The following is a 17,138-nucleotide window of genomic DNA, read 5'->3' on the forward strand; positions in this document are numbered from 1 at the left end:
CTCATATTTAAAAATCAACAACATTTTAACTTTTACAGAAATGAGTCATGGCTGTAGGAAGGAGGTAAGTTTAAAACTGCAGAGAATTTCTGAATCTGAGTTTGATTGTCTGCCAACCACATTCTCAGTTGGATGTGCTATAAAAAATATACATTTCTGACTCTTTTGGTTTCTACTGGTTGGAATCTATCCAAGGCAGGGCCATTTCTGTCTTTTCAGAACTGAACTTTTACAACAAAATTCATTGTCCAATGTAAACATTTTGTTGTCAGAACTGCATTAGAAATTAAGGTTGTTGTTATTTTGATAAGAAAATCTGCAAGTTTCATAATGAAAAAGCTAGATAAGAAGGGAAATAAATCAGGAGAGAAGGCGTGAGTGGCCCCACAGCTGTAGTGAGATGACTGTCTGTTCACTGGAGCAGTAAATGGTTGTCATCTCTGCAAGCTACACACTTTTGTAGGGGGGCCACCCACAGGGAAAAGGATTCACAAATGTCATGGTAATACTTTTCCCTGTATACATTTTCTCCCTAATTTAAGACATGAGCTTGTGAAGTTTTGAGCAGTATAACGTTTCAGTTTCCCCATTTGTCTGTTTCTATCTTCTCTCTCTGCACACAGCAGAAGGCTACACTGGGAATCTTAGTTTGAGTGGGGGTCTGCACTGTCCACACTGTTGTTCTTTTTGCATGAATAACCTCAGCCATAGGAGTTTCATTAAGCCTTTCTTTTCGCATGTTTGAGGCACACATGGGCCTGGGAAGCTGCTGCTTCACCAAGAGAGAGAGAGAGAGAGAGAGAGAGAGAGAGAGAGAGAGAGAGAGAGAGAGAGAGAGAGAGAGAGAGAGAGAGAGAGAGAGAGAGAGAGAGAGAGAGAGAGAGAGAGAGAGAGAGAGAGAGAGAGAGAGAGAGAGAGAGAGAGAGAGAGAGAGAGAGAGAGAGAGAGAGAGAGAGAGAGAGAGAGCATTTAAAGTAAACATACTATTTTACTGCGGTTTAAAGTGAAGGTGGATTTTTCTGTACATTTTTTCTGAACTGATGGTTTCTATAAAATGCCATCCAAATGTATCACAGTGAGGATTTTTTAAATTCTGTTTCTGCCACTCAGTACGCTTTGCTTTCTTACTCTAATGCTGTAGGCTAAGGCAACATCTCAATATTGTGTAATCTTTGGCAATATAAAAGCGCATTTTCAGTGGGAGAACACTTTTTTTCTAGTATTCTTTCATGATGCTATGGGTAGATCAGGACATCAATGGATTGATGAGGCATGCAAATGTTATAGTATCCTGTTGAAATAGTTATTAAGTACTTCACATAATAGTTTGGTTTATCTAAAGCTTGCCTCGTTTAACTTAAATAGTGACCATTTGTCATTACTTTTAGTTTAGTGGGCCACTTGTCATACCTTCAGTAGTAAACTGTTCCTTTAAGAGATACTGAGTTGACACATGAATAACTTCCAACTCACTGATCAGTGCCTCAACTTGGTGGCTGACCTGACCAGAGTTAACAGAAACTTAAACAGGACTTTAAAACAGTTATGGTGAATAACTTCAGACAGGGTAATTAGTAAGTCGTTAAAATAGTTGCAAATATGTTGCTGTGGTCCGTCGGGATGAGAGTCAGGAGGAGCAGCTCTGTCCTTCTGCTTTTTCTCTCTGTGATCTTATTCCTTGTCGGCCCGTGTCAGCCGGGCTGCCGGGAAACAGGACAGTGTTGCACCGGCCGGGACCCGTCATGCTTCAGCAAAGGGTGGAGGTCGGACCGCACCTTTGGGACCTGCTACTGCGACCAAGCCTGTGTGTCCACCCTGGACTGCTGCCATGACTATGATTCAGCCTGCCCAGGTGCGTTTGTGCTGACAAAAAAAACACGTCTGTTTATCAAATACACTGCAAGACAAGGGCCACATAAAAAAGACGTGTTCGAGTTTCGACTTTGAAATAGATTCTGTATTACAGTTTAAAACTTGGAATTTCTGACTTTAAACTCAGAAGTCAAACACGTTTTTCACATGTGGTCCTTATCCTTGATATACGTCAAGGTTTAACTCCCCTTTGCTCAACAAAGTACATCATAAAACGTAGCTATTGTATTATTATGATTTTGTATTAAACCTTAATACTCGCAAATGTTGATAGTGAGACTATACTAATAACAGGAGGACTATGACAGTATCATTCAAAACTCTAATTGGTTGACATTTGTGATTTTTGACAACTGACTAGCTACCTATTTGGGATTTATAGGATGCTGGTTGGCTTTGTTGGCTTTGTTCGTTCATCATGTTCTTTTTTTGTTTCTTCCCACTCAGCACTGTCCTGTGTGGTGAGTGAGTGGACGTCATGGTCAGGCTGTGCTGAACCCTGCAGGGCCACAGTCCGTAGGAGGAACAGGACCATCCTGCAGGAGCCCCTCAACGCAGGAAACCCCTGTCCTCACCTGGAGGAGCACGCTGGCTGCGCAGAGTACTGGTCTCAGCATGGAAACTGTCACAACCCACCTGGTGAGAAAAATGCACCCGGATCCTCACGCACATCTAAATGATCAACTTGTTTAAGGTGTTAACCTACAAAGATATGAAATACAACATATGGCTGGCTTTAAAGGTCACTCAGGTTATTTAGGAAAAAAGCACCCCTTTTTTAACTTACCTGTAAAAGACATATTAGTGAACTACTGGAAACCAGAATTAAATATCCCTTCATACAAGTCATTCTGTCTTTTTAATTCAATTCAAAGCCACATGCAGAAACATGGGCTTTAAAAAAGTATATATGTGTGCAGTAGAACAGAAATACTCATTTTGACAACTATCTTGGAGAGAAATGCCTTCAAGTAGAACATTAATTCACACTGGAATTAATGAAAAGGAGCCTTGTTCTATTCACTTGGATTTTACAATTGTACAAAATATTGCTATGTTGCTGTCTGTTTCATTGTAAAAGAGTAATGGGGTTGCTGATGCATGGGATTTTCAGACATAGTGTAGTACTAATGCAGCAATATGATTTATAGCTCTACAACATATATGATACAGCCCATGAGCGAAGCTGTTTCTCAAAGCTTTCCAGGTTGTTCCACATCAGGGAGTACTAATATACTTCTATCAACAGTTTCCTGGCATTTGCTCATTTTAAATGTATGAGATACTGTAACATACTGTCACATGTAATGTTATCCTGCATGCTTCCTCTGCAGTCCCAGCATTGATTATCTCTGGTGGCTATGGCAACGCCAGGAAGAAAAGAGACATCCCTGACAGCATTGACATCACAGGGTAACAGAGAGACATTTAGACTTTGATATGTACTCATGGGTCGTCAATATGTATTTATTTTGAGTTGTGTGTGTGTGTGTGTGTGTGTGTGTGTGTGTGTGTGTGTGTGTGTGTGTGTGTGTGTGTGTGTGTGTGTGTGTGTGTGTGTGTGTGTGTGTGTGTGTGTGTGTGTGCTTGTGTCTGTGTGTGTGCGTGCGTGTGCTTGTGTTTAAAATAGGTATTGTGTCCAGTTTCAGTTGACCTCTCTGACAAAAGGATGCCAGCAGAGCTCAGGCCCACACACTCAGTGGATGCAGCACCTGAGGGAGGGGCACCGTGTGTGTGTCGAGTGCCAGCCGCCTGCTCTCGCCGTTGGACAGACACACTGCGCCGGAGATGGAGAGGAAAACGACGGGGGCAGGTAAGAATGGATTAGATTGATAAAACGTTTCTTGGATGAAAACTTAGCTTTTTCCGTGATTAAAAAGGGAAAGAAAGAGCAGAATTTATGTTTGGCAGCTTAAATTAATTTAATTCAGAGAGCCTCACACATTTAAGCTTGTGTTGTTCTGGAAATGTTAATGACCAAAAGAGTAAGATAAAGTGTTTGTTTTTAAAGTATGCCAAAGCGTTAGACAACTTTGAAATTAGCCTGAAGTTAATTTTGCTTATAATCAAAAAAACAAGTGTTGGACATCCTGGTCTTCGTGCACAAATAAAAAAACTGCTCCATAGCACTTCTAGAACCCATACCCAAAATAACATTTAACCAAACTTCAACATGCACCATATCATCAGGACAAACAGTGCAACCTGCATAATCAGACGATCCTGATCATGGTATCTGCAAAAACGAAGCATAGAGGTGCAGTGGTGGATAGAGTACAGATATGTGGATCATTTGTGACAGTGCAGCCTGGGCTGGTTTGTTTTTCCTCCCATAAATAACACTGGATACATGATCTTCACCTATCTCTTTGGCCGATTGGTAATAATGAAGACTACCACTAGATGGCATCATTGTTAATCACTTGGATTTAAAGTGTAATAGTGTGTCCACTAACTGATTCCTCCCCTCATCCTTGCTGCAGAAGACAGTCTCTCCAGTGGCAGGCGGTGGGAAACCCTCGATGCAGGGGTGTGTGGAGGCGTGTGGGGAGGCTGGAGGCCTGCTCCTGCCCAACAGCCCACAGCTTCCTCTTTATATAACATCCTGCTTCCTTCTGTTATCCCCCCTCCTGTACACATATTTTCAGACTCATCTACTGTATAAAGAACAATCAGCCAGAATAATTAACCGGTTCTGTTTAAGAGTTCTGGTCAATGCTCAATTGTGCCTTCTTCTCCAGATGAGTGCAACTACATGTAGATGTTTTTTTTTTTGAATGGCTGAATATTTGTCGATGAAAACTGCTATTTTCTTTTCAGAATCCAATGCATTTGTTGTCCTTACTGCTCACCAAACATTTTAATAAAACATATTTTATTTTTAGTTTGCATCAACAACAGCAAATGAACAGCAACAAAAGAAAGTCAGAAATCCTAATCAAAATGTAAAGTGATCTGATTTATTTCATTGTAATCATCCAAGGGAAATGTCGCTTTTGTTGAGAAATAGAAATATCTTGGGACATTGAGACACTTTTTTTACATGACAAGTACTGGCTCTGTGTGAATCACAACCAGTCACAACGCCAAAGTTACAACATGCACAGAACAATAAAACATTGATACAGAAACAACAGCATAGAAAGTCAACAGGTAAAAATGTTTTTTCTTTTTTTTTTACAAAACAGACAGCCTCGGGACCTACAAACAACATCGTATAAGAGCTGGCTAAGGTCTTTCAAATAACTTTTTTAATTTCCCTGGAAACAGTGTACTTTACAAAGACTGATGGCTTAGGCAAGGTTGGGGTCAATTCCACTGAGAGCTTAAAACATTGAAAAAATATAGATTATGATTTAATTTGTACTGGTTTTTATTTACGTCATGCTGTAATACTGGTTCCTTTTACAGTGTAATGTGTTATTTGTGTTTATGTTTAACAAGGCATTCTGAATCGACCCCAACCCTGTAATACAGTGTTAGATTCAGAGTAAATTGGGCTACTTGCTAAAGCAGTGGTTCTCACTGGGTTTTAGAAACTACCACATGTCCTTGAAAAGGGTCCTATGGGGTTCTAACAAAAAAATACGAAAGACTTAAACCTCTCTAAACAAATTTAGCAGCTAGAGCGACAACCAAGTTCTATTGTAAGTTAACTTACGTAAACTAAACGCATTTACTGTACAGTCGGGAGTCTTGTTATGGAAACGTTTATGAATCTGTGCTCTTCTTTTTAGTTTGTGTCAATAAATGAGAAATAAAACAAGTAACTTGATTGTGTTTTCTTCATCAAGAATAATGGCTTAGTTTGACTTTCTCAGTAGGGATATCAGTGAAATTAAAATCTCTTTTGGAATAAATAAAAACAAGGATGACATACATTTAAAAAATGACCAAATAAATATTTTGTTGTATTTTGGTGGTATTATGTCACAGTATCGCAGTCTAGGTATGAAATCACAACATCATGCTTGATGTTTCTTTAGCACTCAAGCTTAAGAGTATCAATACTAGTGTAAGGATTTAAATACTTGCTTTTTGTCGATGCACATGGTTGCGCTATTGTGTAATATCTTCCTATAATAAATCTCAGTTCTCCACAATAGTGCATGCTATCTATTTATGAAATATTGATTGTCATCGTTGTTTAGAGATATTTCAGTGAAACATGGTCCCTGACAACCGTAATAGAAATCCTAAATGATGGGACAGAAGCTCACAGGATTCTTCAGGAAAGGTTATGTGATCTGAATGCCCTTTATCGTAGCGTTGCAAATGAAACTTAATCAATCATTTTCTGTAATGATGTAAAGAGCTTACTTATTTTGAAATCCACGCTGGAAATTATGTGAAACAGGGAAATGGATATTTGCGTGCATTGGCTTTGACTTTCATAACATAAAGACACATATCTAATGGAGCTTACATGAAACAGGTCGGTACTCCAAATGTTTGTCAAGGACGATTTTGTTTAACCAAAATTAAATAAAATAGACTAAGCTTGCATTTTCAACATGATTTCATTAGATAATTGAACTTGCCACTTCCACCTTGCAATGGAATTATGAAGAATTATACAAGTTTATTGTGAAAAGACAATCTATAAATATAATCAACGGAGCAGCCATTCACAACATGTTTTTAGGGAGACATTAAAAACTGATTCACTCTGAATTTCACCAAAGGCCATTTGGAAACTGTTGCAGTCAATTGTTTTGCCACACGCCTTTTACTTGTATTAAAAATTGTATCCTTTCATTTAGTTACACCTTTTAGCAGACAACCAATTTGTGCCATTGTTTTCCTTTTTGTGATCTTAACTTCTAAAGTAAACGGATACTGTAGATTATGTGCCACAAAGGACAATGATAAGAAATTATAAGAACATGAATTAAACAAATATTGTGTATCATACATAGTGTATGCAGCTGCATAACATGAATTTATCACTATCAATCCTTGACTAATTATATAAAAAATAAGATCCATAAAATGCTCTTCCCATCACTCACTTCTCAGCATTAAATGAGGGTTCACTCCCTATAAAATCACATGTTTGAGTAATCCCTATATCTCATATGATGAAGGTATAACCTGTGTTACTGCTGTATGTGAGAGTAAGAACTGCAGATAAAGTATTTAGTGAAAAGAAGCAGGATTCGCCCAACATGCATTCATTTCCAAACAGTTCATTCCTTTCCATTACTGCTCTAATGTTCTGGCTGTACAGCTAGCATATACACACACACACACACACACACACACACACACACACACACACACACACACACACACACACACACACACACACACACACACACACACACACACACACACACACACACACACACACACACACACACACACACGCACACACACACACACACAGTTTTCTCTGCCTCTCAAAGCCATTGTTATTCCTTTCACACCTCAGCTCCTCTCACTATCGGAGAGCAATATGAAATGGTTCAACTCTGCGATTAAAACAGAAAAGAAATCCGGATGTGTGATTAGATTCTTGACAAACACACAAAAAAAATGCATGACGATCACCTTCTGTTGACTTTTGTATTAAATGGTATACTCAACACCGACTTGTATTAAAGAGCAATATCTTCCACCAGTGTATCTTAGACAGGAAGCTTCTTCAGTTTCCTCTGAGTTTTTTTTTGTTGACTAATGTTGTTAAAGTTACAGACAATTATGTTTAGAGAAAACTGCTGTTGAGAAATTTGAATGCATTACAAACATTTCATAATTGAAATCCCATTTAAAGAGGCTGAGTGAGGACCAGTGGGTTGTTAACCCTTTATAGTTACCCTGCTCATGTAAGAATGTTCTATTTAGGAGTGAAGACGATCTTAATAAATTATTTAATTAACATTTTTTAAGTTCAGGATTTTGGTTAAAATACAGCACATTTGTCCCTCTATATTCTGGGTTTTGGTTGTTACATGAGACTGTTTCTCTGCCATGTTGAAATACAAACAGATAATAAACAATGCATTGTTGAGAGTTGTAGTATTTATGGAATACTACAGAGATTTAACACATGAACATAACAAGGCATCATACTGTTGCTTCAGTACTGATAAATATGCACAGTGAGAAGTGGCTCTGGTAACAGGTGTCTACTGTGCATACCTGTCACTTTATTGGTACATGCCTGTGTGTGTGTTCATGTGTATGTGTTAAGCATACATTAAATGCAATCAGACTTTGCCGCCCAATTAACAAACCTTTGCTGAGCTGCAGCCAGCCTTAAAAGACGGCTGCTGTCGCCATGGAAACTAAATGTATCGATGTATCCTTAAAATGTTTTTTCATGCCTGTGTGTGTCATTAGTGGGTGTGTGTGCTCATGCATGAGTTTTATCAGGTCCGCATTTACAACTGACGTGACTACATATAATGTTAACCTGGCAGAGTATATTTAGAGCCTTTAAAGTTTGTTTGACGATTAAAGGAGCAAAGTACGGATGGTTTATTTCCATTATCTGAGAGTGTGATTACATTAGATGCTTTTGTGTTGGTCAAAAGAAGGCCAATGCATGCTGAACATCTGCTCCTGCTGTAAAGAAAAAACGATATAATTGGATTTTTATACATTTCATTTTTCAAAGCATCTCATGTTTTTGTATGTTGACTGGTTGGATGCATGCATGCTTCATAAATGTGCGCTTTATGCAGCAGTCAAGCTTATTATTTTAGGCTCCTATGTTAGCCCATATAAAAAATGATTGGTCCACTACCACTGCCAACCCTTAAAATAATAATGGGGTGCTAGGATAATATTCACAGGTCAATATTTGAAAGTATCATCCATTCTCACCGTGTCATGATAGCATAGGGAATAGCAAAATACTGTTCAAGAAAGAGTGTTCAGTTTAATGGATGATGGGCTGGAGCTTTTGATAACTGCTGCTGTGCCAAGACATTGAACCTTTCTCCAGATTATTCTTCACGTATGAATATGACACAGCAGACTAGCAAATTACATTTATTTATAAGGGACTTTCTCTTAGCTATATAAAAATAAATCAAGTAAGACAATCTCAAGAGTGTGTATCAATGAATTACCATTAGATCACCCATCTACATTCACACTCACTCACACACATGCACACATACCCTTACAGTATATGCAGACATGCACAACCCTACAAATGTATATGACTAAGGCCAGTTTTGGGATTGGAGGGCACAAGTAAGTAGCTTATAGGCTCCTGTATCTCCAAGACTACAAAATGAACTGGGAATCAGTAATGGGATAGCTGGCAGCTAGGATTTCTTTCCTGGAGAGTTTAGAGATATCCCCCTGCCGCTTAAACACACCACATTTCTCTGACGACTCTGATTCCACGGGTATCTCTGAACAGACCCGTAGGTTACCTGGGAGTGCTCTTTTGTTTTGTGTAATACCACTAGTAGGAATGAGTTGAAGGAGGGGCAGTGACATTCTCCAATTTTGAAGTTTTTTTTCTCCCAGAGTTTTCACCACACCTGTTGACCCTGAGCGTAGTGCCCTATGGCATGCTCAGATAATTTGTGAAATGTTTTGGTGAGATCCTTTGTCTATTCCTCTCTGTCTCTGGATAAGATAGTGTTTTTAGTCTGGTGGATGTCTCCATCATAAACACTCTGCTCCAGCTCCCTGTTTATTTCTGCTGCACTTGTGCCTCAGAGGCCTTTGTCCAAAGTGTTTTGACGCCCCCTCTCAACCTTTGGTCTACGTGCCATCTCAGGACCTACATGATTCTCATGAACGACCCCACGAATTCCTTCATTCGGGAACAGACAGTTCTGGCCAAGCTTTTTTTGGGCTGTTTCTAAATGGTTGGTGCCTTTCTGGTAATTGATGTTGATGCTGCGCTTTGGGCTTGAACCAGCCAAAAGACGCTCCGACGGACTGGCTTCAGAGAGGTCGCGGAGGTGCTCATCATCATCTGTATCGGCGTCGATGTATTTGCTAATGGAGGAGTCATGGAATGTGAAGACAGTTGCCGCCAGGCTAGTGCTCTCTGGGGACTTGGGTGGAGTTCTGCTGCTGGCGGTTGTGTAGACGGAAACTTCCGGGCTTAACAGAGAGTTGTCTGACTGGACTGAGCTGTCTGAAAGCGGGGACGGGCCGGACCCCCTATCGCTGCGACAGCCTCCTTTGGGTATAATGCTTTTTGAGGAGTTGCCAGGAAAAAAGAATCTCCGTGCATTCTCTGAGTATGAGGGTTTTGTGATAGACACAGGAGTCAGCATGGGCTCACGCTCCCCAGTGGTTTGCTGGCCTGTTTTTGCATTCCCATGCTGGGAAAAAGCTGTCGCCGGACTGTGGGAGAACCTGTTACTTTCCTGAAGACCAATATCCATTGCTGGACTATGGGTGAAGCGTGGATTCTCCTGGAAGTCTGTAGCACAACTGATGTAGCTGTCAATGCTGGACAGGCTTTTCATGTCCCCCACTCCTTCCCTGGTTCCTAGCACTGTTGGTCCGTGATCTTGGATGGCCCCCAGTTCTATCTCGTCCCTCTGTTTGCCAGCTCTAGAGCCCCTGTCTTTAGCATTGAGGTTTGGCTGGGATTGTGTCTTGGCCATTTGGTTGTACATCTCCTCGAGCTTCTGAACATTTATCCTCTGGGGACTGGTGTCTCGGCCCTTGTCGGGAGAGCCTAATTCATGTGCATTAAAGGAACGGTTTGAGCTTGTCTCTGATGCAGCTCTTTTGGGAGTCCATTTCCAATGGCTTGGAGAAAGATGGTTGTCATGAGGCCTCTCACTCTTCTCTACCACCACATCCATCAACTCTGCACTACGAGCAAATGCCTCTTTCAAGTTCATTGAGACAATGCTACCATTTCTCTTTGCCCTCTCTAGGGCCTCTCTTCGTTTTAGTGCTTTTTCCTGTCTCTTCTGCTCCTTGTAGAATTCAGAGAAGTTATTAACAATAATGGGAATAGGTAGGGCAATCACCAGTACTCCAGCTATGCAGCATAAACCACCAACTATCTTTCCTAGTAGAGTTTTTGGGTAGATATCACCGTAGCCTACTGTGGTCATAGTAATAGTAGCCCACCAGAAAGAAGCTGGGATGCTTTTAAACTTTGTATCTTCCTCATCCTTCTCAGCAAAAAACACTAGACTAGAGAAGATCATGATGCCCATGGCCAAGAATAGGATAAGCAGGCCCAGCTCATTATAACTCCTCCTAAGAGTGAACCCCAGCGACTGTAGACCTGTAGAGTGACGAGCTAGCTTCAGGATACGCAGGATACGCATGATCCGAAAAATCTGCACCACACGTCGGACATTTTGAAATTGCAGCACACTCTTGTTGGATTCTGTCAGGAAGATGGTAACATAGTAGGGCAAAATCGCTAGCAGGTCAATGACATTCAGAGGACCCTTAAAAAACTTCCACTTGTTTGGAGAGGAGAGGAAGCGGAGCAGGTACTCCATGGTAAACCAGGCAATACACACAGCTTCCACGTGGGCTAGTTGTGGGTTATCTGAGGACTGGCCAAACTCATCTGTGTCCTGCAGCTCTGGGAGGGTGTTCAGAGACAAGGCAATGGTGGATAGCACAATAAAGAGGATGGAGATGATGGCCAGGATCTGAAAGACAAATGCATAAACGTAATATGAGTAAAGATTGCAGGATTGTAGAATGTTATCAGTCAAAAACATAAATTAAATATCAGATACACACATCAGAATTTCTTACTCAGTAAATTACACCCCATAATACAATAAATACACATTTGTTGTATTTAAAGTTTTTTTTAAATTACAGTATGAAAGTGCTAAATGTAAGTCACTTGAAAACCCTTACCGTTTAAGAAAGAACTTCAATAAATGGCTAACTGTGTGAAGTGTGTGATTGCTGAGAGCTAATGGATTGGATTGACTTGGACCGCTTATTTATTCATGACTCACTTATGAGGTTTATCCACATGAGTGACTTTGCTTCAGTGGGAAGTGTTGTTGATGTTTAGCATCTAATAAACGCAAGCAAAAGCATCACAAAATACAGTATATTGTATATCTCCATTGTCTACAAGAGCTAGGTATTTATTCAACAAAGTAAAGTGTTCTTTTAAGGTGGATGAAGATAGTCAGCGATGGTATGTGAGGGAATGCTAACATTTGCTTATTTGCATTAAACACAAAGATAGGCTGAAGCTGATGGGAATGTCATTAGATTTTACAGCTGTGTATCCTATTATAGAGTACCAGATGAATAAACCTTGATATCCGCAAAGTTTTTACAATTTATCCTTATAAAGGCACACATGTCTGTGCCCAGTTCATGGAAATTCATATACTGGCTGACTGATATTGCCATCCATTGAGCCAAGTCAAATGCATGGCTAAAAAACTGTTCTGCAATTATACTTTCATAAAAATCTCAGGAATTAGTCAGGTCAAATTGAAGCTAGATGGTAAATCACAACAGTTTAGGAATCATAACTGCAGCTCTATTATCACAGCCTTGAAAGGGCTCTTGACCACTTTGCTCTGCAATGAAATTAGCATGAATTTGCAGAGATAATCAGACAACCCTACTGGTTTCATACAGGCTGACCCTACTCAGTTTCCACTTAATTAGTGATGGTGAATGCTAGATGAAATTGCAAGGTGAAAAGGCTTTAAGCCTGTGTCTGTGATCATAGAACTGGGGTTACAAAACCTTATCCTCATGATATTTCACACAGATTTCTATCTCTAATAGCCTCTTTAGAGCTAAAGGGACCATTACCTGTCCCTACCACCTGCAGTGGCACCAACACAACATAAAATGAACATGTAATAGGAGCAGCATGTTTTCAAAATCCACTGCACTGCACAATGCAGAGAACTGGAAGGTTTGTCGAAAAAACAGCATCCTGACACATTCGACAAGCACACACTACCCCACCCACACTTCACCAATCATGCTAACAAGCAAGAACGTGGTGGTAGACTACACCTCTTTTAACACCGTATGACAGCTTCCCTCTCATCCAGCATTCATAGTGTAAACACACAAAAAAACATTGGGTTTGCTTGAAGCATATTATTTCTCTTACTTGATCTTGTTTGATCTGAATACATAACTACTTCCTTATTCAACTGCGAGAAATACCAAAGAAAATGTTGCACTGTTATCCAGCCTCCCATCAACTCTGTAATCACTTACAGCTCATCTAAAGTCATAAGCCATTTTTATTTATAGGGCATGTTTTGTGATTAGGAACTGATAGCACAACGTGTGAGGCTGAAGTTGAGAACCTTTGTTTGAATCCACACATTCATTGATGTCAGACAGTTCAAACGTTTACAAGAGAGACATCAAATCATATATTCTCTTCACCTGTTTGCATTGTCAAGTATTTACACAATGTACATATTTTTGGTTTTTATATGCCAATGTTTTGACATTTCCTCCATTGAGATTAAAGCTAATGCTCCAATGAAGGTGAGCAGAATTTCTCTACTGATAAAGAATGCTCTTAAGCCTTATTTCTGTCTCCTGTATCAACGCTTAATGGAAGGCTTCCAAAACTGACTTTCAAGCAGTAAACTCAGCTTGGCTAGTTTGTCAGATGAGCAGCTGTAACTTTATTTAGTGGACTAAGACCAGGATAATTTTTTAACTGTATTCTTCACTTGGTATATTAATCCCTAATGACTCCTAGAAACCCTAGCACAAGACCAAACAGCACAACTTGGAGGATGAGTAGGAGGGTATAGCTGGAATAGAGCCCATTTTTGCAAAAACCCACACGGATGATGTTAGGATCTTATAAAATGAAATAAATCAGAGAAAAGTACATTTTTGAATCTCGAAACAATTGGAGATTAGACCATAATGCAGAGCTGGTATAAGACATAGTCATAAAACATCCTGTAGCATTACATATAGATATAATGATATAAGATCTCCAGTGTGTTTTAATTTAAAATTATGTAACAGTGCAAAAATAATCTTTTCCTCCTCCATTCTCTAGTCAAGCTTAATTAAAACCTCATCTATAAACTGGATGTACTGGTTAACCAGACAACCAGTTGAGTAAACAAACAGAAAAGCCAACAGTGAGCACATGATGCGGGGTTTCCCTGTAAATCATCTAGAGGAAATGAAAGCACAGCAGCAGAAATGGGGCAATAGCAACGGTTGTTAGGAGCTGATTGACAATGCGGGCCTTGACAACGGCCTAATTATTCAGAGTCCACTCCCAAGAGTAAAAGTGATGGCTAAAGAGGCAACCTTATCTACGACCAATCAGAGCAGGAGGACACTGTTGCCATAGCGTCACGGCAGACATGAATAATAACCCTATCTGTTTATTTTCTTCCCCTCTGTGCTCCTCTTCTCCTGCCCTAGAGAAAATCCATTTGAATCAAACACATCAAGAGCAGAGAGCAGAGGTGCTGGGCCCGAAGAGCGAAGGTCGATCTTACAAATGCGGCACAAAACTGAAGGGATGAAGACAGAGCAGCAAATAAATCATTCTGATATTATTAAAGAGAGAAAAATATTTGTACAAAATAAATAACAGCTTACTTTGCTTATGTCTGCTTGTACCTTTCTTTAAAAAAGTTCACATATTGTTTACAAGACACAACAGTATAGTAATGATTCAGAAAAAGGAGGCTCATAACAAATCACCAAATGCCAAGTTGTTGGAGATTGTTGTTACAGAAGGTCATGACGAAAGAAGGGGCAGAGGTAATAACATTGAGAAGCTTTACAAAGGTTATAATGAAGACTGGTGCTGCTGCATAACATCAAGGGTTATAAGTTCAAGAACCACAAGGAAATCCTACTCATGTCCCATTGGCCTATGTCCCCAATGCCACTGCCTTGCTTGTCTTTATCTCTTTCTATCCTGGGTTGTTTATATGTCATAGGCTGCTAATTTCATAAAACCACTTCCCTGTAAATCTGAGATAAGCCTTACAGGGCACGTGAAAGAGACCACAAACAAGCACATGTCTAGGAAAAGGTTGAATGGAACCCAAGACATGACTCTATTGGCATCAACACAATTACATGCTATTTATAGCCTCCCAGAGGACCTAGAGGCACATACTACAATAAAGATGGTAATAGGGGTAACACCCTAAATGATGTTCTCTAATGTCGTGCAGGTTAGATATGATGAATACTCTATTATTGCAAGTAGATTGTACGGATACAAAAAGTGAGTGATTCCAAGCAAATGTTCCTTGGTGGCCTACTTAAGGGAGGACAAGAAGAAAGGAGGGAGACATTTATATCTAGAGGAGAGGAAAAGACAACACGTCACACGAGAGAGAAAACAGATTGACAGGAAATCCCACTGTGACTCTAAACAAAGCCAGATCACACTGTTGTGTCTCTCATGGCATATTATTGTTTGCCTCAGCAGACGCTTGTTCACACAGACCCTCCATTTTCTGTAGGACAAGGTGACACCAACTCTCAATAGGCTGTTTGAAAAGATATCCAGGACACGATTAATGTGGATGACCTCAAAACCACTAAAACACACAAAGCCCTGAGAGAGCTCTAAGTTACATATGGGAGGGAAATGATTCCTTATAGGGGAGAGGAAATAAGACTTCAGACATGGCAGTCATTGCACAGGGAATATTGGCTGATAAAATATACATACACCAAAACACAGCTCTACAGAGATTTGTACACTTGGGGCTCATAGAGAACAAAAAAACGATTCATTTACAATTATTCCTTGTTGTACTTGCTGCTGTTTGCTCTGCCACCAGCTCTCACTCAGATATGGCCTGGTTTTGTGTTGGCTGTGTCCCAGCAGCTGTGATTAATTTTCTTTGTGCTACATTGGGTTTTGTCAGGGTTTGTTCCATTCATCAGTCTACCTAGCACTAAACTAAAAAATGACAGAACCTTGATCCTTTGCACGTTTTATATAGACTTCTTTGAATATTATAAAAAGATGTTAACCATTAAATTGCTGGTGTGATAGCGGGCACATAAATAAGGGAATTTAGGGGACATTGAGGCATCAGTTAATAAAGAATAACACATTCAGTGTGAAATGTATAAAACCACTACATCCTGCTGCCTGAATAAGGCAATATCTCCATTTTGTTTTGGCAACTCGGGGTACTTAAAAGACCTGTAAACACAACATGTGTCATATTAAGTTGTTATCGAGAACATGTCAGCAAAAACCTACTTTCACATTATTTGGAGTCGTGTTAGTAGCTACACCAGAAATGTTAACTTTTTCTTTTAACTTTCCTTAGGTGCCATTTTTGTATTGTAGCTGCTAAATTAACAATACAGTATGTTCCTCAGCTAGTGGCTAACTTGTTCTGTCTGCCGTTGGGGGAGGTAAAGTGCATTTATCTAACTTGCTGTGGCTGGAAACAAGATGAGGTAAATGGAAGGAATGAACTAAACAGGGTAACTTCAGAGCCAGATGATGTTTCCTTTCACATTATAGACAGTGAGACTGTGTTCCTTAGTCTCCATGGCTGTTATGGTCCCAAGTAAAGATTGTGGTATAATGCTCAATGCTGAAACATAGTTTCGCAGAAATGGATGTACAGAATATGCAAACTGAAACAGTTAGTCAATTATAGAATAATACAACAGAAACAGGGCAAGAGACTCTGATTTTGTATAACCAAAGTACAAACCGGCCATGTGATCGCAGTGTTATTTGTATTACCTCTGGCGTACTCCACCCAGGCGCCAGCCCTCACCGAAACAACACAGAGTATTCCCACCAAGCTCCTGACACAGACTATTCATATTTCATTTTTTTCTAGAGGTCATATGAGGAAAACAGCTATAACAGCCACAACAAAATCCCTGGGTGCCTCAAATCGACCAAGAGTGTGATTTATTTCTTATGAGTTCAACGTTGTGTTATTCCTGCCTTCAAAAGTTACATAGTTTTAATGCCTTTGGCCCTCTTGATGCCTTGGTTTTATGTTTGATTTAGTGTCTTATTCGGTTCAGCCCCCTCAGGGTTAGGTACATCTTAGGTTAATGTCCTCACCTTGTATTGAATTTGGTGGCATCTCAAGAGAGAGCTGAGGAACTCCCAGACTCCCAGTGCCCCAGCCGGCACCTTCTCATTAACAGCAACGGGAGCGACATACGTACATGCCGCTGTGCTTTAGTAGTGGAAACTCCTGTTGTTGTGAATCCCAAGACTATTGTCTGTTAACTCTGCCAGCACCCACAGAGGGACACACAATAACAGGTCTAGATAACATGGCAGGTACTGTAATACTCCAAAACATAATCCTTTGGCACTA

General features: G+C 40.0%; 2 protein-coding genes across 2 annotated transcripts in view; one reads left to right on the plus strand and one right to left on the minus strand.

Annotated features, from left to right (window-relative positions):
- The first annotated feature begins 1,488 nt into the window (after nt 1-1,488).
- si:dkey-7k24.5 (somatomedin-B and thrombospondin type-1 domain-containing protein) lies at nt 1,489-5,603 on the plus strand. Its single transcript, XM_063909816.1, has 5 exons — nt 1,489-1,852; nt 2,320-2,511; nt 3,207-3,285; nt 3,503-3,685; nt 4,356-5,603. The coding sequence occupies exons 1-5, from the start codon at nt 1,600-1,602 to the stop codon at nt 4,471-4,473; spliced, it is 825 nt and encodes a 274-aa protein (XP_063765886.1). The 5' UTR covers nt 1,489-1,599; the 3' UTR covers nt 4,474-5,603.
- Nucleotides 4,737-17,138, minus strand: part of kcnb1 (potassium voltage-gated channel, Shab-related subfamily, member 1) — a 30,095-nt gene continuing 17,693 nt past the window's right edge. The window contains exon 3 of the mRNA XM_063909813.1: nt 4,737-11,477. Within this exon, the coding sequence (XP_063765883.1) occupies nt 9,552-11,477 (1,926 nt within the window). The 3' untranslated portion in view covers nt 4,737-9,551. The remainder of the gene's footprint in view (nt 11,478-17,138) is intronic.

This window comes from Eleginops maclovinus, chromosome 20 (genome assembly GCF_036324505.1).
Source record: "Eleginops maclovinus isolate JMC-PN-2008 ecotype Puerto Natales chromosome 20, JC_Emac_rtc_rv5, whole genome shotgun sequence".
Lineage (NCBI taxonomy): Eukaryota > Metazoa > Chordata > Actinopteri > Perciformes > Eleginopidae > Eleginops > Eleginops maclovinus.

Coding starts and splice junctions, on each gene's coding strand:
- si:dkey-7k24.5 (XM_063909816.1), top strand. CDS start 1,600: ATGTTGCTGTGGTCCGTCGGGATGAGAGTCAGGAGGAGCAGCTCTGTC. Junction 1,853..2,319: donor CTATGATTCAGCCTGCCCAG/GTGCGTTTGTGC, acceptor CTTCCCACTCAG/CACTGTCCTGTGTGGTGAGT. Junction 3,686..4,355: donor GAGGAAAACGACGGGGGCAG/GTAAGAATGGAT, acceptor TCCTTGCTGCAG/AAGACAGTCTCTCCAGTGGC.